We start from the raw sequence: 20,762 nt of genomic DNA, 5'->3' as shown, positions 1-20,762 counted from the left end.
GTACCTAAGTAGACAGCGTTGCCTTCTCCGCAGTTTGTCCCTCGGCAGGTGTTGTAGTTTGGCCGTTGCCAAGGTAATGGTCTCTACGACGCTCAGGGCTGTCCCGTTCATTAGCATGCTAGCAGATAGTTAGCGTGGCGCTGACGTGCTTAACAGATGATGGACGACAATTAATGACAATCTAAAACAAACATGCTCACTCTCGAGCGGCACGGATGCAAAAGTCACCGCTACACCCGCCTAAGATTCGGGCCAATTATCCGTCAACGTTGTTTTTTTGTTGGTCCCGTCTCCCTTCCGTCACAATTCTGAGTTTACAGGCAGAAACGTGACTTTTTTCTTCAGTGGGATTCCAAGATTAAACCCCGTCAATGTTGATGGGGCTCACTGCTTGGAGAAAGTTTTGAAGTGGCTGCTGAAGGTGGCAACGTTTTAATTTTTTAGCAACTGCACCTGTGTGTCACAGGAGAAAGTTTGTTTGTTTTTTTTCCTTGATGGAGCATCCACAGGTATGACACACCTAAATATGTCTTAATTCAACATATCACATTGGTTTTGTTCCACTGTTATGTCACACGTCCGCACAACCAGTGTTTCTCTTTTTCCAGGATGTTTCTTTTGGCTTAGCTTTTGTCAAATAAAAACACAAAACTGACTGGAAACAAACTGTATAGATCTCCAGACAACAATTTATATGTTTAACCATCTGTCTACAACCGCATACCTTATATTACTATAATTTTACTTTTACACTAGAAAACATTAGTTAAAGTAACAAAAAATGTATAGAACACATCCAATGTACCAATTACTCAGCCTTGGTTCTAGTCGTCATCAGTGAATTGTTCTTTAAGTCATCCTCTGCAGTGTCCACCTGCTAACCCTGAATCACCAAACCTCTCTGACACAGGATTTCGAGGGCATGCCTCGGTCTCTGCTCAGCTACTTTACGGCCTCCAAAAGCAGAGCAGCCGCGTGTGAAAGGCTCCTCCTGGACAAACCGGAAGGTGTGGAAGGCAACACACTGTCCAATAATGCACGCACCACCACGGGATTGTCTCTTGAGATAATGGATCATTCAAATGTCCTATCAGATGATGTTGTGACGCCGTATGGAGATGACTTGGCGAACTGGCCCTTTACATGTGACGCTGACGTGATGAAATTGGACGAGCGGCTGAATGTCTTGTGTAAGCATCCTAACGCACTGCGAGTCCAATCTGACGCAGTTTACTGTCTGATGGAGGTCACGTCTGAGACAAAAATCTTGGAAAACAACACTTTCACTGACACCCGCCTCCTTCCTGCAGCGACACAGGGGCCCTATTGACTACGAATGTGCCAGTGTGGGAACAATAAGATGACAAAAAAAGAAAAAAGATTTTGCTAGCTTTATTTGATGGATATCTCACAGTTTTATAATACTTTTCCAATGAAAGGCTAAAGAGCACTAGAAAGAAATCAATTTATATTTAATTATTTTTAAAAACCCTCTGAAACCTTCTCACTTTAAGTTATTGAATATAAATGAAACAGCTTTTGCCATTATGGAAATTGGTGCTTAAAAGTTTCTTCCCTGCTCCTTTTTAAATGGTTCAGTGCAATAGCTTCTGCAATGAAACAACTATCCACCAGAGGACACTGTTGCACTCTATAGACAAACATAGTTATTAGAATATTCATGAATATTTTTAATATTTACTAAACTTTAATTTTTATATATTTTGTAGCTTTTTTGGCATCAGATTATTGATGAAACTTTTCTCTTAGTTTTATAATACTTTAACTGAAATATTATGCATTATTCTACAGAGGCAAGCAATAGATGCTGATCCTGAAATGTATTTTTTAATCTGTTTTTTTTTTTTTTTTTTTAACTCTTGCTTCAAATGAAGCCGGAAGACAAAAATGCATCAATGGTGAGAATGGTTTGCCGTCTGATGTGAGGACAACCGAGGCGTCCACGACTGAAGACGCTGAGCAAGAGAAAGACCCACTGAGGAAGAACATGAGGACAGACGATGAGAGGAGACGGCTTGAGGCTGACCTTCAGAATGAGTTGAAGAAATTAATGGAGACGGAGATGGTGAGTGCGCCCTCTATAGTCACTTCATGCAGTTGTTACTGACTACTGTGACACGTGTGTGCGTGATTTAATACAATACTGTTAGTATTTTAACATTGTGGTTCTTATTTACTCATTTGACCACATCAGCGTCATCAGAAAGAGGTTGAGATGATGGAGAAGAGAGCTCAGGAAAAACTGGAGCAGGAGTTCCAGTTTCAGAAGGTGAGCTCCCAATGAAATTCATCACTTGGCCTGACAGCGTGCTGTAAGAACTGTCTCCACTGTCCAGGAGCTGATCAGCAGCCTGCAGAGGCGAGTGGAGGAGGAGAGGAGGAAAAATGAAGAGGAGCAGAGGAGAATAAGGGATGAGCAGGAGAGGAGGAGGAAGGAGGAAGTGGAAATGAGGAAGAGAGCGGAAAGAAGGCGACTAGAGGAGGAGGTGAGGAGGAAGGAGCAGATGAGGAGACAGGAGGAGAGCAGGAGAGAGGAGGAGAGAAGGATGAGAGAGATGGAATGCAAAAGAGCAGAGGAGGAGCGGGCGGAGGAGACGAGGAAGATGGAGAGGAAGAGGGAAGAGGAGCGAGTATGGACGGATTGGAAAAAGAAAAGGCAGAAGGATGAGATGAGAAGGAAGGAAAGTGCAGCTGCGAGTAGGAGGGAGGAAGAGGAGTTCAGGAAAAGAAAAGAGAGTGGTGTAAAAAGTGAAAATATGCATGTAAAAGTGTGTGAAGAAATGATGAAGCATGAGAGAAAGAAGGAAAAACAAAATAAAGTAAAATCAGACAAGCGAAAGCCCCAGGGACAAAACGACTCGGAAGAGAGAGAGGAGAAAGAAGAAAGGGGTAAGGAGAGGAGAGGAAACACAGAGGACATGGAGGAGAATAGAATAAAGGATGGACAGGATTTGAGGAGGAATGAAGAAGAGTTGGTCATGATGGAAGCAGCAAGAGGAAGAAAAGAGGAAGAGACACCAAGAAAGGTAGAAAAAGACAGAATAACCAAAAAGGTGGGACTAGCAGAGGAAGAGGAGAAGGATGGAGGTAAAAGCAGCAGCCAACAGGGAGAGCAGCAGCTCCTGGAGGAAAGAAACAAAAGAAGGAGCACAGAAGAAGAAACTAACATGTTGATAAGAATGGAGGAGGGAAAGCAAAGTGGGGTGAATGTGATGGATGAGAAAAAAGAAGAGACAGAAATGATTGAGGAAGAAGCTGGAGAAAACAAAAGAGAAGACGAGATGGAAAAGGAGGAAAACGAACCAGGAAGGACGGCCAGGATGGAAGTGGACAGGATGGAGACAGAGACAACAGAGGTGGAAAGAGGGAAAAATGATGATGTTGAGATTTTAGATGAGAAGATGCAAACAGGGGTAAAATGCAAACAGGGAAAAATAAAAGGAGCTGTGGAAGTGATGGAAATGGAAGAAAGGGTGGAGGAAGCGGCGGATGTAGCAGAGATAAGTCAGGAAATAGTGAAGAAAAACACAGAGGTGGTGGATGAGAGAGAAGATGAAGGGATGATTAAGAAAGAACCAAATGACGGAGAAGGGGAGGAGGAGCAGACAAGTGAAAAGGAAGAACACAAAGCAGAGAAGGGGGAAGAAAAGAGGAGAAAAAAGGATGAAGAGGACAGACACAGGCAAGAAAAGGAGGACATTGAGAAAGCAACAAGAGAAAGAATCCAGGAGGATGCATACAGGAGTGAAGAAATGGAGAGAAAAAGAGAGGAAGAGAGAAAAATGAAATATATTGAGCTTGAAAAAGAAGGGCAGGAGGAGAAAGAGGAAATGAGGAGAGAAGAAGCACAGGAAATGAATACAGAAGAGGAACAAAGACAATCAGACTTGGAAAACTTGAGACTTGAAGATGAGATGAGAATAGCGGAGGAAGAAAATGAAAAGAGGAAAAAGGAAGCTGATGGACGGATGGAAGAAGAAGAGGAGGCAAGTAGACACGAAGTGGAGAGAGACCAGGTGGTTCTTCAAGGAGGACCCTTTGAAGAGGGGAAGATGGAGGATAAGAGGAAAAACGACAAGTTCAGTGAAGAAGCTGAACCCGACTGGAGGAACATAAAAGAGAAGAGTGATGAAAGAGAGGATGAAGAGGCATCTGAGGAAAACAAAAAGGAAGAGGGGAAGGAAAGACTGGGGGATGAAGAGGACAAGAGGAAGAGAGAGGAAGGGGAAGTCGAGATAAGAATGGAGGAAGAAATGAGGAGGGGGGATGAGAAGAGAAAGGATAAAATGATGAAGGAGGAAGAGATGAGGAAGGATGAAATGATGAGGAGGGAGGAAAAGAAGATAAAGGAAGAGAAGGAGGAAGAGACGAGGAAGGAAGAAATGATGAGGGAGGAAGAGAACGAGAAGGAAGAAATGAGGAGGGAGGAAGAGAAGATAAAGGAAGAGAAGAAGGAGGAAGAAATGATGAGAAGGGAGGAAGAGAAGCGGACGGAAGAAATGATGAGGAGGGAGGAAGAGAACGAGAAGGAAGAAATGTGGAGGCAGGAAGAGAAGATAAAGAAAGAGAAGGAGGAAGAAAAGAGGAAGGAAGAAATGATGAGGAAGGAAGAGAAGAGGAAGGAAGAAATGATGAGGAGGGAAGCAAGAAGGAAGGAAGAATTGAGAAAGGAAGAGATGTGGAAGAAGGAAGAGATGAGGAGGAAGGAAGAGCTGAGGAGAAGGGACGAAATTAAAAAAAAAGAGGAAGAGGAAGAGAGGAGGAGGAAAGAGAAGAAGGATGAGGAGAGAAGGAAGCTGGAAGTAGAAAACAAGAGGCTGGAAGATCAGATGAGGGTGATGCAAGAAGAAACCTGGAGGATGGAGAGAGAACTCCAGAGGCTGAAACAGGAAGAGGACGTGAGGAGGAGAAGAGAGACAGAGAGAGAGAAGAGCCCTCTGGGAAAGGTGCTGGAAGAGCCCAGGACGGTGGGCGAGCGAGGAAATGAAGAGACAAAACGTGACAAGAATAATGAAAAGAGGCAAAACGTCGAGAGGGGTGAGAGAGAGGAAAGCGAGGAGGAAGAGGAGAGCAAAACCAGGGAGGGAGACGAGGTGACTAAGAGGGAGAAGAAGGAGCTGGAGAGGCAGGAGGATGAAAGCAGAAGAGATGACTGCCGACCGCCGGAAGAGGACGAGAAGACAGGAGACGAGAGGAAGACGGAGAGCAGAGAAAACGTGAAGACGAGACATGAGGGTGGGAAACTCAGGAAGTCGAGTGAAGAGGAGAGAATGAAGGAGTGCAGAGAAATAAACACAGAGCACCAGACAGAGGAAGAAGAGAAAAGCTCAGTGGTGATGAGCAGTAATGAGGACGGTAATGAGAAAGCATCAGCGCTGAAAGGTTGCGGATTAAATCAGAACACAGAGGATTCGGATGGGAAAATCATTCAGACTCCAAACTCCAGCGCCACCTGGAGTTCGTCCCACCCCGATGCAGAACCCAGTGAGTCTCCAATCAGGCCGGTGCAGTTCCGACTCCTCCATCACCACCCGGGCAGGAGCTACCACCGGCCGCCAGGAGGCGCTTCCAGCGTGAGCTGCGGCCTGCCAGTCTGGCTGCCGGAGCGCAGCGAGCAGAAGCGGCTGTGCTGGATGCGGGACTGCGTCCCCTGGTCCAAACTGGCCCTGCACAGCAAGAGGAAGCAGGGCCAGGGCGGCGCCGTGCAGGGCCGCAGGGGGCCGAGGGCCGCCGCCGCTGCAGCCGCTCTGCCGCCTCTTTGCCCAGACACCCTGCTGCACTTCACCGGCTGGTCGTCACTGAGCGAGGTGAGCACACTCAACATGCACTCTCACAGAGTGGCCACCAGGGGGCGAAGCTGGCCAACAAAGCCAGAGTTGGATCTATCTATCTATCTATCTATCTCTGTCTGTCTGTCTGTCTTAAATAAAACACAAAAACAAGAGGAGAAAGCAAGAGAAAGTTGCAACAGTCCATGGTAGTAAAAGTATGAAAGAAAACAGATATCAAGTGAAAGAGTGAGTTCCCCTGCAGTGTTGTTGGGATTACTCCATAAAAGTTGTCCAACTACTGATTACTACTTTAAAAAGTAATCTAATTACTGCTTCAATTACTTTGTTTCACAAGTAATTCCTAATTACTTTAGTTAAAAAAAGATAAAGTAACAGTTGAGAACATCTTGTTTCCTGCACATAACGTACAGCGAACCACAATGTTCTTTGATTCAGACGAGATGAACTCAAAATGATGTTTGTATTTCCTGCTACAAACGCTTTTGCCGTTTTGTCTTTTGTCGCCGCCATGCTTGTTTTGGTGCGTCGCCGCATATCAATGACGTTGCATGCACAACTGCGTCAAGCAATCTGCACGTCATTGTTTTCGGTTGTTTTTCTAAATTGCAGACATTTTTGAAGACAGTAAAATATTTTTAGCTTGCAAAATATTTCAGAAAAGTAATTGAATTGTTACTTGATAAAGTGATTGTGATATAATTGCCAGTTTTGCCACGTAACCTTACTCTAAACGTAGTTTAATTACTGTTATTGGATTACTTAGTAATAGATGACTCGCCAACACTGACACACTAACTAGATGGAGTGATGTCCAAATCCAGCCGTCTCTTTCACGTATCCCCTCTGGCAGCAAACCTATGAAGAAAGAAAAGCATGCGTAAGTTGAGATGGAAGCACAGCTTTTGCCCTCTCATGCAAATTAAAATGAAAAATGGCGGTATTTCCTGCTGGATGAGAACAAATCCAAACTTGTGTAAGGAACGTCTGCTAAGAGCATGAGGTGTGTGTGTGACGTCACGTGGACGTGCTTCCCTCTGCTCCAGATGACCTCAGTGACCCTGGAGGACCTGCCCGGCTGCAGCCTGTCCACGCTGGCTGAGTGCGCTCAGCTCCGCTTCCTCAGCCTGCGGCGCTGCGGCCTCACAGCCCTGGAGAGCATCAACCAGCTGCAGCAGCTCGCCTACGTCGACGTGCAGGTGGACGGTGAAGTCATGTAGTTCATGGAGACGTGAAATTATTTAAAAAAAGATACATTTAGATACATAGTAGAAAGTGCATATGTATTTAGTTTTTTTGTTACACTGAGTCACAAGGTAACTCTTGTGTTTTTTCTTTTTATCAATAATGTGCATCTCATTTGTCCCGTTCAAGGAAAACGAGATCTCTTTTGTCGACTGTGAGAACATGCAGAGCTTGCGAGTTCTCAAGCTGAGCCGCAACAAGCTGACGTGCATCCACGGCCTGGCGGGGGCGGAGAATTTGGACGTTCTTGAGCTGTCTCACAACTCCATCACCCGCATTGGTGAGACCAGAACCAACGCATGGAAACGTGTCACATGACACATTAGTTTTTTTTTGTTTTTTTAATATATATTTCTGTATGTATATGCTTTTTTGTTACTATTGGGATCTCTCACAAACAGCCTAAGATTGCCTGAATTTCTGCGAGTCTTTATATCTCCACCAGAGGGCAGCCACTCTCCATTTTCCAGCCCTGACTTTCCTCTGCATTGGAAGGGTTATTTTTATAGTTACAAGTTCACACTGAAGCAAGAACAATTAAAAAAAAAAATGCATTGGTCATTGTAGAATTTGCACACATTAAAGGTCTGTTACATCAGTGATGTATATCCGTATCCTGACCTTTATGACCTTTCAACTGTATCTCAACCCCCCTCCGCCCCCACCTCCAGCTGGCCTGCAGTCGGCGAGGAAGCTGCAGCGGCTGGCGGTGGACCACAACGAGCTGATCAGCACCGGGGGGCTGCGGGACGTCTACACTCTGCTGCACCTGAGCTGCTCGCACAACCACCTGAGCAGCGTGGAGGGCGTGGAGAGCAGCGCCCTGCTGGCCACGCTGGACCTGCGGGCCAACAGCCTGATGGAGGTGACGACGGCACCCCCTGCAGCCTTAGCGCAGCCCGTAATGACCCGAGACGCGTTCATTCATTCATTCACTCATGAGTCGTTACATCAGTAAGTAGGAAACAGTGGGTGGGGGGTAAAGGTTTTGTTTTGATCGTGCGACAGCTCGACACCTCGCGCTGTAAACACAGCAGGACTAGAACGACCGACGTTGATGGACGGGGTGATTAAGGCGCCGCTGGAGCAGCAGCAGCAGCAGCAGCAGCAGCAGCAGCAGTTCAGTCACGTGACCTCTCAGTGTTGGCCCCTCACTCACAGCCCGGCCTTCCCTTCCTCCCCCCCAGCCGCCCCGGCTGGACAACCAGGTCCTCCTCCGAGAGCTGCGGCTGGACGACAACAGCATCTCCAGCCTGGACGGCCTGGCCGCCTGTTGGCTCCCCCTGCTGGAGCATCTGTCCGTGGCCCAGAACAGGTGACAACGGTGCTGCCAGCGAAAGCGTTTTGTCACTGAAACATGACCGTTTCGGTGTGATATCCAATCCAAGGTCTTTATTTAGCGACAAAAAAAAAAGAAAAAGAGCACAGTTAGCCCTCTGTTTGTAGCCTTCAGCTACAAAGCTGCTTTGTTGAGAGGACATAAGCAATGCAGACTTAGAGGGAGGAACCAACACCTGACTGGAGGTGTGGTCACGAATCTGTACTGAGTTATCGGCGCCCTTTGTGACATCATAAAGTGAAGATTGAGCCCTACAAAATGAAAGAATGGACTTTTTTAATGAATTGGTAATGATTGCAATCTGATGATCGTGTGGTCTGTGTGTCCCAGAATCACCCAGCTGCCTCCCATGAGTGATTTTGTGTCCCTGGCGAACCTGGACCTTCAGTTCAACTGCGTGTCAGGTAACAGTTTGTCTTGACTGAACTGTTTGTCATGCCTCTTTTTTTTCTTTCTTTGTTGTTCATGTTTTCATTTTCTTGGCCCCCGGCAGAGATCCAGAATGTGTGCGAGAGTCTGCAGGGCTGCCACCTACTTCAGGAGGTTCACCTGATGGGGAACCCCCTCCAGCAGGACACCAACTGGAGGTAGAGAGCTGATGGGTCTCCCGGGTGGAGGCCAGATTCTAAATTCTATGAGATTGTCCTTCAAGGTTTCCGCCACATTGTTCCGTCTTGTTGACAGTGTTTATGATCGACTCAAACAGCAGAAGTCTGGTTATCTGCTCAGGGTCGTCCAAACATTCCAGCAGGACTGAGGCCTTCCGCCCCACTTCCTGGGATTAGCACTCTGATCCGCTGCCAATATTAGATTACAGCAGCGTGACACTGACATAGGTGCGTGTGTGCGTGTGCGTGTGTGTGTGTGTGTGTGTGTGTGTGTGTGTGTGTGTGTGTGTGTGTGTGTGTGTGTGTGTGTGTCCAGTACGAGTCCTTTCAATTGATGAAATAATTGCTACAAGAGAAAATTCAATGACCTTTCCTGTGTCAATTTGCTACCGCATGTCCCATGATGCTCGACTGCTGTCACTTTAGTGGCTGAGAGTTTTTGTTCTCAGTGTTTGATCATTAAGTTAGTTGTCTTTTCACTCAACAACCACTCTCTTCAGAGCTTAACATATACTAATGATATACGGTATATTAGTATATCATTTTATGTTTTGTTTTTTTATTTATATTGGATACAAAAATGTTCAGTTTATCGAAAAAAGTGCTCATGTTTCTGGGGGAGGTTAAGACGTTTTGCTTTTGCGCTCTGATATTCAGGGAAGTTTAAAAATTGCTTTTATATTTATGGTTTAAATGTTTGGTCTAACATTGTTTTGTTGCCAGTTTCACACGCAAAACGGAGGTTTTATTTTGTGATTTTGACTATAATGAGTTAAATTTAGCCACTCCAAAGCCGCCTTGCCTCAACTTTACCTCACCTCCAGCGCCCAGACTGGCATTAACCCTCCGAGCTTCCACCCTCAAGCCCCCCTGGCCCTTTGATCCACAGCCAGCGATAACACTGGCTAAATTAAAGCACCAAGAGGAAGAGGCGTGGAGTTGCAACCCCCCCACCTCCCTCCCCCCCGACATGCTAGCAGTGCCCGAATCCCGCAGAACCCGAGAAAGCGCCGCGCTAGGCTAATCTCCAACGCTTTAGCGGCAGGAAGTCTTCACTGAGTGGAACACAGACATGCAGCCGCTGGAGGAGCCGGCGGCTGATCGTTCAAGGGTGAGCCAGGTGCTGAGCATCAGCAGTGGAAAGGGAGGAGTTCTTCTGAAACAGGGAGGCAGGGATGGTTGCGTGTTGTGCAGAGGAGAGTGTTGAGAAAAGCAGCACAACTCAATTAACAAATAAGAATTTGTCTCCATAAACATCTCTGAGAGGAAGCCACTGACTCTTTACGGGCCTGTTTCTTTTCCTACTTTCTTTATACTTCTTCTTCTTCTGCTTCTCCCCCTTACGAGTGCGTCTTAGTGGCGTCCATCCCCGAATTGAATTACTCTCCCCACCTCAATGAGCTCATGCAGCCATCAAAAGGTCGCTTTTTTGCACTGCTCTTACAGACGAGGGGCGGTGGGGTTGGGGGAGGGGTTCAGACAGCGACAGCCCCGAAGGCCTGGAATCCAATCCCGCACTGTGTGGGAGAGACGGAGCGGGCCACATCAAAACCGCATCCCTCTGACAGTCCACAGATCCCGTCGGCTGCGGTTGTGTTCCCGTCTCGGGGTGGCAGCGGGCCGGTTCCACTCAGGGCCGTGCGTGCCGTTCGGCTGGGCTGCAGCTAGCCGCATGTGCTCGGCGCTAGCTCCACGTCGCGAAAAGGCCTGGTGGAGGAACAGCTACACTCTATAAGCTGCACCAGTTGTAGTCTTGCCTTATAATAATAATAGTAACTCATTATTCATTCACACCACAGTCACACTGGTGGTGGTAAGCTACATGTAGCCACGGCTGTCCGCCAAACGGCCCCTTCGACCACCACCCAACATCCACTCACATTCATAGGAGGCGATGTGGGTTAAGTGTCTTGCCAAGGATACAACGACAGACTGGGATGGCGCGGGATTTGAACTGCCAACCTTTCTGTCATTGGACAACCCGCTCTACCTCTTGAGCAACAGTCGCCCCTATGGACGTTTAAGTTTGGACGGAATTGTTGTGTGAAGAGAGAAAAAAAAAAAAAATCCAGCAGATTTACCCTTTAAAGCCCTTGGCCACTAAAATTCAAAAACATATAATTAAAACAATTAAAAAAAAAAAGTATTTCTTTTCTTTTGCTGGATTCTCTCTCTCGCAGGACCCGACCCTGGTGCGCTGCCTTGGTGCATCTTTACCAACTTTATTCTGAGCGGCTCTATGTTTAAAAGACGAGACGTCTGCCTTCTATCAAGTGTAATTCAATCGGATTGCACTCTGCTTGTGGTGGCAACGCCGAGCCAAGAAGAAGAAGAAAAAAAATCAATTCAAAGAAGTCGACGGCGACGTCTCTTTCCAGAAAAGCGTGAACCCCCCTCCCCCCCCTCCCCCCACCCGTTTTCGGGAGAGAATCTGCAGGCCCCCTGTTGGAGGGACGTCCCTCCGCCGGTCGAGACTCCTCCCCTTTGCTTCAGCTGAGGATCTCGACGCCTCTCATCGATGCCTGGATCTGCTTTGGCGGCCGTGTGATGATTTAAACTCGATTAATCCAAGCGCTGACAGCCGAGGCTTTATGGCGACGACTCACCTGTTTGCGTTTTCTGCAAACTTGTGTTTCGCATCGCTTCTTTGGCAGCGGCTCCGCCCTGCCTAGCGCCATCTAGCTCCATCACAGTGGATAGATGGCAGGCATCCTCCAAATACGGGCGACTCGAAACTCAGAACAACTGGGTTTGATCGGGAGTCTCGATTTGAACACTCCCTTGAATCCCCCCCCCCCCCCAAACTACAGAACTACTGACTGTGAAGCAGGTTGAGAAATATTAACAATGATGCAGTAAAGTAAAAGTTGCACCCTCTGTTGATCTAAAGCACACAGATTCTTAATTATCCTCTATTTCTGTGACGGTTTGAGAGGATGTTTGTGATGCTCGGCATCCAAATCCCCCCCCCCCCCCCCCTCCCGTTGAAACCCACTTTGAAGGCTTGCATGTTTTTTTCTTTCTCTCCTACTCTTTCCTAAACCTATTTTTTATTTGCTGCTCCCCAGCGTCCGGTTGGGTTTCAGGCTGCACATTTTCCCACTGAACACGCAGCACATTTGGCCTTGGCTGGCGGCGGCCGTCGCCGCTCTGTTTCCCTGGCAGATAGTTGGGATTCCTCGGCTTCGTACATCCTTCGCCTCAGGCAGCGCGGAGAAACTTCAGCCGACTCGCAGCCAGTCGGGGCTCCCCGGCGCTGCACCAGTGACGCCGCTAAACATATGAGACCCCCTCTCAACCCCCCCCCCCCCCCGAGAGCATCCAAAAGATTCTATTAACCTACCAACAAATGAATTTAGGATGAAGTTAACTTTTTTTTTTCTGTGAAGGGAGACCACAGAACTGTTTTCTCTGAAGTGTTTCTACTTCAAAGGTCAATGTATAGTTATGGAAAGCAGAATGTTGGTTTGTCATGTGATATTTATATTATATATATATTTTTTTTTTTCATTTGCTTCTACACAGATGCATACATCACCAAAACAATCCCTAATACATCTGATAAGGAACAAAATATATATAGAACAAAAAAAGAGGAGTTGCTCAAGAGTAGCAGGAAGCTGCAACATGTGCAGACCTGCAGTCTTTGTGTCACTGTGAAATGTTTTGCTGCAGTTTAGTGCCAATTCCCACACATCTCACATTCTCCTTTTATTCTTTTCATAATTTTTTTTTTTATTATGCTTTTTACTAAAGTTGGGCATGTAATTAATATCGATACCAGGAATAATATTTCTAAAAGTGGCAAAATATGATAACTGCTGTCTTGGTAGATGCTCTACAATGTACCACTAATCAGGTTATTCTGGTGCCGCTCCTCCCATCAGGTCCAGGCTACAGGGAGCAGCGCTCAACCTGAGGACCATCGACGATCAGAACGCACGCTCCTCTCCGTCGCCCCCTGCTGGTCGCCAGTTCAGCGTGGCCCCCGGCAGCTTCGCGGCCCTCTGCCAGGCTCAGCTTCATCAGACTCGCCAGCTGCAGCAGCGGCACAGCCGGAGGCTCAGGTAGGAGGCGGCGACTCGAGGTTCCACACGCTGAACTGTTGATAAGTGGAACAATTCATCTGAGAACTGCCGTCACAAAATATTTTTCTGGGTAGTTTCAATGACGACCTTTTCATTGATCTTTACACGTGTCACCCGCTGTCATTCCTTTTTTTTTTTCTTTTTTTTGTGTCAATTTGACTGGCATTCTCAAGGAGAAAAAAATATTGATATATTTTGTGCTTTTACTTTAGCGTCAAAACCATTTAATAGGCACAACTTGAAAACATTTTTAAAAATTTCTGATAGTCCCTCCAAAGATTTGATCCCAAAAATAAATCCAGACTTTACTGAATATTTGTTAGAGCGGCAATAAATGTAATTAATAGAAATACATAGTTATGGCAATAACATTATTTGTATTGTACTTTTTGCTCGAGGAATACTGTTCAAAATATGCCACAATATGGTCATAGATTTATTTTGTTTGATTCCAAATAAGTGGGAAATTTGAGTGTAGAAGCAAAGAAAATGGTAAACAGGTTTGCAGCATCAAAGTACTGCAAACCTGTTTTTCCCCCCCGTGTCTTTCCTCTGTTGCCTCTGTCTTGGGACGGGCTTGGAGCGGCCAGGAATGCCGGCCGTCCTGGTGTTATGTCTAATACGTGGGGCGCAGCGAGCCTAAAGACAACGTCCCGACTATTTTCACAAGTCCTTGGATGTCGGCGGGCGGCGGCGGCGGCGGCACTCCGACGCTGCTGCACTCGCCGGACCACCAGCACTCGGAGCACCGGTCAACTCTCTGCTTATCTTGGTGACCCCGTCCAAATTACGCTGCACAAGAGATGAAACGTGGCCGCCGCTCCCTGCCCGGGTCACGGCGGGGACTCCGGTGGCTCGGGGGGGTCTGCGGTGGCGACCATTCCCCCTCCGACCCCCACCCGGCATCACCTCGCTCTCCCTGGGTGCCCTCCAGCCCTCTGGCCCCTGGACAATGAGCCATTCTGGGGTCTTTGGAGGGCCCAGTGCAGCCATTTAACCCCTGGCCTGACCTCCTGTCTGAGGGGGGAGAGTGGGGGAGGGAGGTAGGGGGGTTCAGGGGAGGTGGGAGGAGCGGCACACGTCTGCTGACTGTATGGTGGCAGCCTGAGGAACGGCTTGGTAACCTTTACCTCTGTGATGAATATCTTTGATTTTGATTTAACTACAGGAAATTGTTTTTTCTACTTTTCTTTTTTATCCATTTTTTTTTTCTTTTTATCTTTCAGAAGTCAACTCTGATCATCCTGCCAACCACTGGTAGAAAGCAGATTTGATAATGAAAGAACTGCCTTATTGGTGCTTCGAAACCAAAGGCAAAACTGCATGCTGCAGATGAGAAGATAAAGCAGATAAACAGGAAGTGACTGTGAACCTAGCTAATGCTAGATGAGCTAGTGTAGATGCTGCAGGAGCAAAGTATCAGGAATCTGCTTTTCAGCATAATTTCTTTGCATGATCCCAATTTAGACGCCTGCTAAACACTGGAGGTGTTTGGAAGGGGCTGGGTGATATCAGTTCCCTTTGTGACATCACAGAGGACTGACATCCAGAATTGCTGGTCCTAGCAAGACACGAGGGGACAAGAGGAGGAAGTCTTTCATTTCTTCTGGTTCACTGACAGGACGTATTATTGCAGGGAAAATACTTCTAAAGTGAAGTTTGCATAATAAGGGAGCTTTGAAAAGAGATCAAAGCACCGGAGGCTTTTTCAACATGTTTTCTGTTTTAGTGGCTTTGGCAAGACTTTTAACACCACAGCGCTCAACCCCTCGCTTCAGGAGGCCTCGAGGCCAGCGGCGACAAATGTGATTGGTGCACTTTTTATTGTAACTGCGCGTCGGTTCCATCGGCCACCTTGCAGGTTTTGGCCTCGTCTTTCCAAACACTTCATGTGAGCTTTTTAACCACATGGGTACGTGAGGTAAAGCTAAACATTTTAGGGAACAATTACTTGCATTATCAGCGCTAAGAATAAAAAAAAAAAAAACTAAACTAAAGATCTCTGCCTTCCCTCAGATATAATGGAAGCAGACTGAACCCCACTTGTGGTGAGCAAAGCATCCATAAAAGAGTTTAAAAGAGTCTATAAAGTCACCCGCAGTGCAGTGTTTGCGTAATCTCGTCCAGATCTCTCCAGATGATAGTCAGAGCTTGCGGCCAGAACGAGGCAACCTCCTCTCCTTCTGTGCGCGATGAGAGCGGCGCCCGGGAAACATTTGGCAGCAAGCTGCTAACACCCAGCACGCGTCTCTTTGAGTTACTGCTTTCACCGCGGTGTCGGCGCGCGGCTGGCGACCCTGCGGTGAACCAGCAGGTACAGGGGCGAGGGGTCACGTGGGTCGGCGTCCCCCTCGAACCCCGTCCTGCTGGGGCGAAGAGCCCGGTCTTTGTGGGGAGAAGAGCCGCTCTACCTGAGGCTACAACCGCCGCAGCTGCCCGGAGAGTCTGACACCGCTAATAGATTCATTAAGTCGCCTTTGCTGCAGCTTTGTAGTCACTTTATCCCTCCATGAAAGATGCATTATACGGGATTGGTGCCACAAAGAGCGACATGAACACACGCAGTCATTCACCTTGGGTGAACTTAATCTGTACTTTGTTGTTTCTAATGTGTGAATTTTAAATTTTTAGATTTATTTTAGACAATATGGTGTTTTTCCTCCTTTTCATTCTTTATATTTTTGCTTAGGTTTGTTTTTTCTTCGTTTGTCCTTCCTTTACACAGATGATTGCAAATCTATGTAGAAGCGTAGCTACCATTCAGCACAAAAGGACTCAGATTCCCAATAATCGCGGCATGATTCCCCTAAATGTGTCTGATGGTTTGCTGGGATCACAGGCGCCAGATGGTGGGATGCAGCTAATCTCCAATTTTTACAAATCTCCTTTGTGTTATTTATTGCGTTGTGTTGTGTGTGTTCTGGCAGTGACGCCTTCACTTCCATGGACGTCGTGAAGACCTGCTGCCAAAGCTTCTCCGAGGCTCTGCAGCTGGCCACGGACCAGAGATACGCCCACGAGTACGGCGACACGGCCGTGGCCCAGGAGCTCCAGACTCGGGGAGAGAATGCGCTCGGCCCGGCCATTGAAAAACTCATCGACTGCCAGGAGGTGTTTGCAGGGAGGGCGGCACCTCGCGCTCGGAGCAGGAACGGCGTCCGAGGCAGCGGGCGGGCGTCTGAGCCGAAGGCCGTCATCGCCGAGGAAGAGAAGGAGAGCCGCAGTCAGGACGCTCCTGGTGGAACTGACTTTGGCGACTCTCTGTTCTCAGCCAAGAAGAGGAAAAGTTTGTCCTCTGCTCTCAGAAGGACACCTGTGATTGACTATGAAGACCTCCAAGGGTAAGTCACCGGACGTCATGTCTTCACAGATTGGACAGTTTCCTCATATCAACCTGAACCCTCTGGGAAAGAGGCTGTTCCCACTGGGACAAAAATCCAGTCAACATTCAAAGATGATGATGAATGAAAGATGATTTACACTGTTGTGAAATCAAGTGCCAAAATGTGCTATCTAGCGCCACCTGGACACACTACAATGGCCATGGCAACGTTATTAACGCTAAATCATGTTGTTTTTTCCCGACCATCTGCACAGACCAGACAGTCGCATGTGGTTTTAATGTTTTTCTTCGGGCACAATCGTGGGAGTTCATGCGGTTTATTTGTAAACAGTGTCACAGACACACAAACAGACACACAAATCAACAGACATGATTTTTTTCCCCTCTTACATGGTGAGTAAGCGCCAGTAGAGGGCGTAGAGAGCGAGGTGCCGGCCATCCCTTCCTGCAAGGCATCCTGGGAAACATCGTACAACCCTTTGCTTGACGCATGGCCCTGGAGAATCCAGAGAGTCGGGGGCTGTTTCCTCCAGGCGCTTGTCCAATGGGAACCATGCAGGGGAGGGGCCAAGTGTTGACGTCTGCTCTTCCTCTCATGAGCCAGCGTCCAGTTCTGACTGTAGCTGCCGTTGTTTACGTTGTTTAGCAGCTTCCTGTTTTTTGAATTGACGGCTGCAGGTCCCGCCTCTTTGTCCCCGAGAGGCCGCTGATTGGTCCGCTCACACAGCGACCTGCTGAGAACACTGGCAGCTTTTGACGATTGATTGAATTTCTGCTGAATTCCCAGCGATTGGAAGCTTTTTATCTCTGACCAGTGTGGTCAGTTCGATGTGATCGGTGAGATCAGCTGACTCGTGTCCAATGAAAACCCTTCAGCTCTGCCTAATAGCGTTCGAGTGGACCCAGTTGGCTTCAAGCGAAAAACAAAATGGGAAAAAAAACCCATTTTATCGCCGCCCGCCGTTTTATTAGTTTCTGTTACAGGGCGTTTGTCATCATTGGAGGCTGCTCGGCGGGATTTACCGCCGCCGACGTCGAACGTCTTATTCATTTTAACGCGCGGCTCCGTCATTAACACCGGGCTATCTGTGAGAGGTTCTATATATCTCCGGCCTGATGGGTGACTCTGGACAGGCCCGCAACTCCCCGGAGGCCTGCTCTCCAGATGTCTGCTCGCAAATGAAGCTGAGCTCTGCAAGACAAATGTGCTGTGACATCATCCCTCTCTGTTATGTCTGTGTGTGTGTGTGTGTGTGTGTGTGTGTGTGTGTGTGTGTGTGTGTGTGTGTGTGTGTTATCTGGAGCAGCGCAGCATCGGTTGTTGTTCTGCAGCCGCGAAGAGAACGTGGCGGGAAAAGCGGGAACGTCGTGAGATCCCTCGCTGCAGAGAAAGGAGACCACGTGGATTCAGGGCCCGGGGAGCGCAGCGCACGAGAGCGAGCGGCCACCGTCATCCAGGTACCACCGTCCTCTCAGTGGAGGATGTTGTTCAAAGAGCTCCAGTGTTCAAACTGTTGTGATCCTGATCCCAAACCCCTCCGGAGCTCAGGAGTGTTCTTCGTCCTGCAACGTCCTGCTGAGAGCTCGTCTTTCAAAGGAAACCACTCCACAGGTCCTTACACACCGGGAAATAGGCGAAGCGACGCGAATAAGCGACGTGAAAATCCAAATTTTCACGCGACGTGAATATGCGTATAAAATTTGTGAAGTGAATAAAGTTTGGGGCTCTTTCTTTCACGCCGAAGGAGAAACAGTGGAGTCGACTACAGTACATCCTCAAGTGATGATGTCCTGGTGATGGTCGAAACTCAAGTGAAATTACTTTACAATGTCTGTTGGACAATTTCAAGAACTGCATCGTCAACTGGCTCCACGTTTGCAGAGGGAGAAAACAAATTACCAAAGTTTTAATGTGACCTTTTCACCACCGCAAAATTTAAAAAAATAACTAAGTCGCTCTTTCGCTCCATGAAAATTTGCTCCCGGTGTGTAAGGACTTCAGGACTAGGAAGATAGACAGTGTTTACAGCCATGAGCATCCAATGAAGAGCGAGCTAGCCAGCTCACGCTAGCCAGCTCACGCTAGCCAGCTCATGCTAGCCAGCTCACGATAACGTGCAACGAGAACAACAGATCAAAGCGACTGGACAGCAGGGTTGTTGTAAGAAGGTGCTTGACAGGCGACCAAAGCTGCACAGTGCCACACCTGGCCAGTAGAGGGCAGTGGTCTCAATGCAAACATAAAAATAGAATGGAACTAGAATGGCAGAGTTCCTGCCAAACACAAGGAACAAAGTTTTTGTGCACTGTTGAATAAGTCAGCTGGACTTCTTTATATCGCGACTTTCTTCTGCTGGACATTTCATCACATTTGCTGCGACTGAACAGATTACCAGCCTGTCACTCGGCCACTTCTTCACCTACAGTAATCCACACCTTGGTCAAGTTTAAAAACCATGCTCAACTCTGAACCTGTCGTGTATAATTAAGAATTATCCCCAAGTTTGGCTCAACGCTGGACCCTGCCTCGTTTTGCCCTCGTCCCCTTCGCCAACACCCACCCGGGGGGCTTCACGCGTGCCGCTGAGGCTAATTCGGCTAATCCTCAGCCTGCGCTACTCCGCTCTCTCTCGCCCTTCCTGCCTCCACACCGCACAAAGTGTTTGATGAGTCCTTCAGGGCCCTCCGAGGCTGGAGGTGGCGGCGAGAGAGGTGGTCGACAGCGCGATTAATCAGATTCCAGAGAAAGTGAAATTCTAGGATTCCCGCTCGGCTCGCCTCGTAGCGTGCCGCCTCTGCTCCCCCGCTCCTCCCGAACCGTCCCGCTGGGAATCGGAGGATTTAGAGGCACGCTGGAGTTCCATTTGTCTCCGAGCAGCCGGGGGAGTCACGCAGAGTTCAGAGCGGCAGAACGTTTGGCAATTAAAAAGCGGAGAGCTCGGCGTGTTTTACTCCCCTCCCCTCCCCCCCGGCCTCCCCCCCGGCCTCCCCCCCCCCCCCCGCCCTGCAGATGCGCAATATTTTTTGGGGCATTTTCTGACGCGATTGATGGCGGATGTTCCTCTCTGGGCACCTTTCAGGCTCGCTGGAGGGGCGTGTCCCTGCGCAGGAGGCTGGTGGCCGCCCTGGCCGCCGTCACGTGGCCCGACCTGGAGGAGGAGGAGGAGGAGGAGCTGCTGGAGGAGCTGGACACGGACGGCTTCACCTTCGATGAGGTGTGTGCACGCACGACTTCACGTGTGTTGTGCAAACAACACTTTGACATCCTTCACACCACACCTGCACTGCTGCAGGGATAAAATGCAAAAAAAATAACACGCAAACTCAAAAGCAGTCAAATGCTATGACTGTGTTATACAATGTTATATATTTTCCTAACAGGTCACTTCCTTGTTGTTTCACCTGTTGCTGCACAGGAAAATACAGATACAGCTTGTCGTCGTGCAAAATTCATCATTTGTCATTTGTGCCTCAAAGAAATTAAGCTCATTGCTTTCTTCGCTTGCTCAATTCTTCGTAAAACACACTTCTGGACCCTGGCATCATTAACGCATGTATATTTTTTCCCGCCCTGAAGGACGAGCTGGAGAGACAGTGGATGCTGCCCGTGGCCGAGGACTCGTCTCCCGGACGCAGCCCGACGTCGGAGCAGGGCGGCTCCCTGAAGGTGAAAACTTTAAAAAAACAAACAAAAAAAAACCACAAACCTGCTTCCAAGTGAGTGGAAGTGGCAGCAGCAGAACGCTGTTGCGACTCTCGGCCGGCCCGTCAGCGGAAGACTGATCACCTCGGCCTCCTCCTCCCTTGACTTGCTGGCCTCCGCAGGATTCGTCTCCCTCTCCCCTGATTGATCTTTGAATTTATTCCCTGGAAAAACACCAGTGTTTCCTGCAGGGCCGTGGGGCACTCGGCGCAGGCAGATGTCGTTTTTCAGTTGGTCCCCGTCTTTCCTTTGCATTTTCCCCCCCCCCGTGCTTATCCTTTCACTTACCTCTGCTTGGATCTTTTCTTTGGAGCGCGCCGCCGAGCGCCGCCGTACATCACGGCCCGGCCGCCGCGAGGCTCCGGCTGAAGCTCCGCAGCTGCTGTCGCGGCTCGCTGCAGCCGACGTTGACGCCCCCGCCGCCGCCTCCTCACATCAAGATGAACAATTTAGTGCTTCCACGGCGAGGAGAAGCGGGACCTGGAGAGTCATGAAGCTGTTACTTTGACTTACATATGAGCATTCCAGCAGCGTGGTAACTCACCGCGGCCACTATCCTCCAAAGAAAACAGCGCGCTGGACCTTTTTTTTTTTTTTGTTCTCCCCGCATGCCGTATTTCACTTGC

At 48.4% G+C, this 20,762-nt stretch overlaps 1 protein-coding gene across 2 annotated transcripts in view; it reads left to right on the top strand.

Annotated features, from left to right (window-relative positions):
- Nucleotides 1–222: 222 nt before the first annotated feature.
- lrriq1 (leucine-rich repeats and IQ motif containing 1) overlaps nt 223–20,762 on the top strand; it is a 38,018-nt gene continuing 17,478 nt past the window's right edge. The window contains exons 1-17 of one of the 2 annotated variants that reach the window (XM_076027234.1): nt 223–509; nt 911–1,007; nt 1,095–1,190; nt 1,896–2,086; nt 2,216–2,290; nt 2,358–5,828; nt 6,857–7,009; nt 7,185–7,335; nt 7,727–7,920; nt 8,243–8,370; nt 8,725–8,798; nt 8,888–8,981; nt 12,890–13,069; nt 16,018–16,431; nt 17,741–17,891; nt 19,514–19,648; nt 20,011–20,100. In XM_076027234.1, coding sequence (XP_075883349.1) covers nt 495–509; nt 911–1,007; nt 1,095–1,190; nt 1,896–2,086; nt 2,216–2,290; nt 2,358–5,828; nt 6,857–7,009; nt 7,185–7,335; nt 7,727–7,920; nt 8,243–8,370; nt 8,725–8,798; nt 8,888–8,981; nt 12,890–13,069; nt 16,018–16,431; nt 17,741–17,891; nt 19,514–19,648; nt 20,011–20,100 — 5,709 coding nt within the window. In that variant the 5' untranslated portion in view covers nt 223–494. Of the gene's footprint in view, nt 510–854; nt 1,008–1,094; nt 1,191–1,895; nt 2,087–2,215; nt 2,291–2,357; nt 5,829–6,856; nt 7,010–7,184; nt 7,336–7,726; nt 7,921–8,242; nt 8,371–8,724; nt 8,799–8,887; nt 8,982–12,889; nt 13,070–16,017; nt 16,432–17,740; nt 17,892–19,513; nt 19,649–20,010; nt 20,101–20,762 lie in introns of both variants that reach the window. The other variant, XM_076027235.1, reaches the window with a different exon arrangement.

The sequence above is a fragment of the Nelusetta ayraudi genome, unplaced genomic scaffold (assembly GCF_046127955.1).
Source record: "Nelusetta ayraudi isolate G7.1 ecotype Tasmania unplaced genomic scaffold, CSIRO-AGI_Nayr_v1 ptg000020l, whole genome shotgun sequence".
Lineage (NCBI taxonomy): Eukaryota > Metazoa > Chordata > Actinopteri > Tetraodontiformes > Monacanthidae > Nelusetta > Nelusetta ayraudi.
This window is presented reverse-complemented; position numbering and strand designations above follow the sequence as displayed.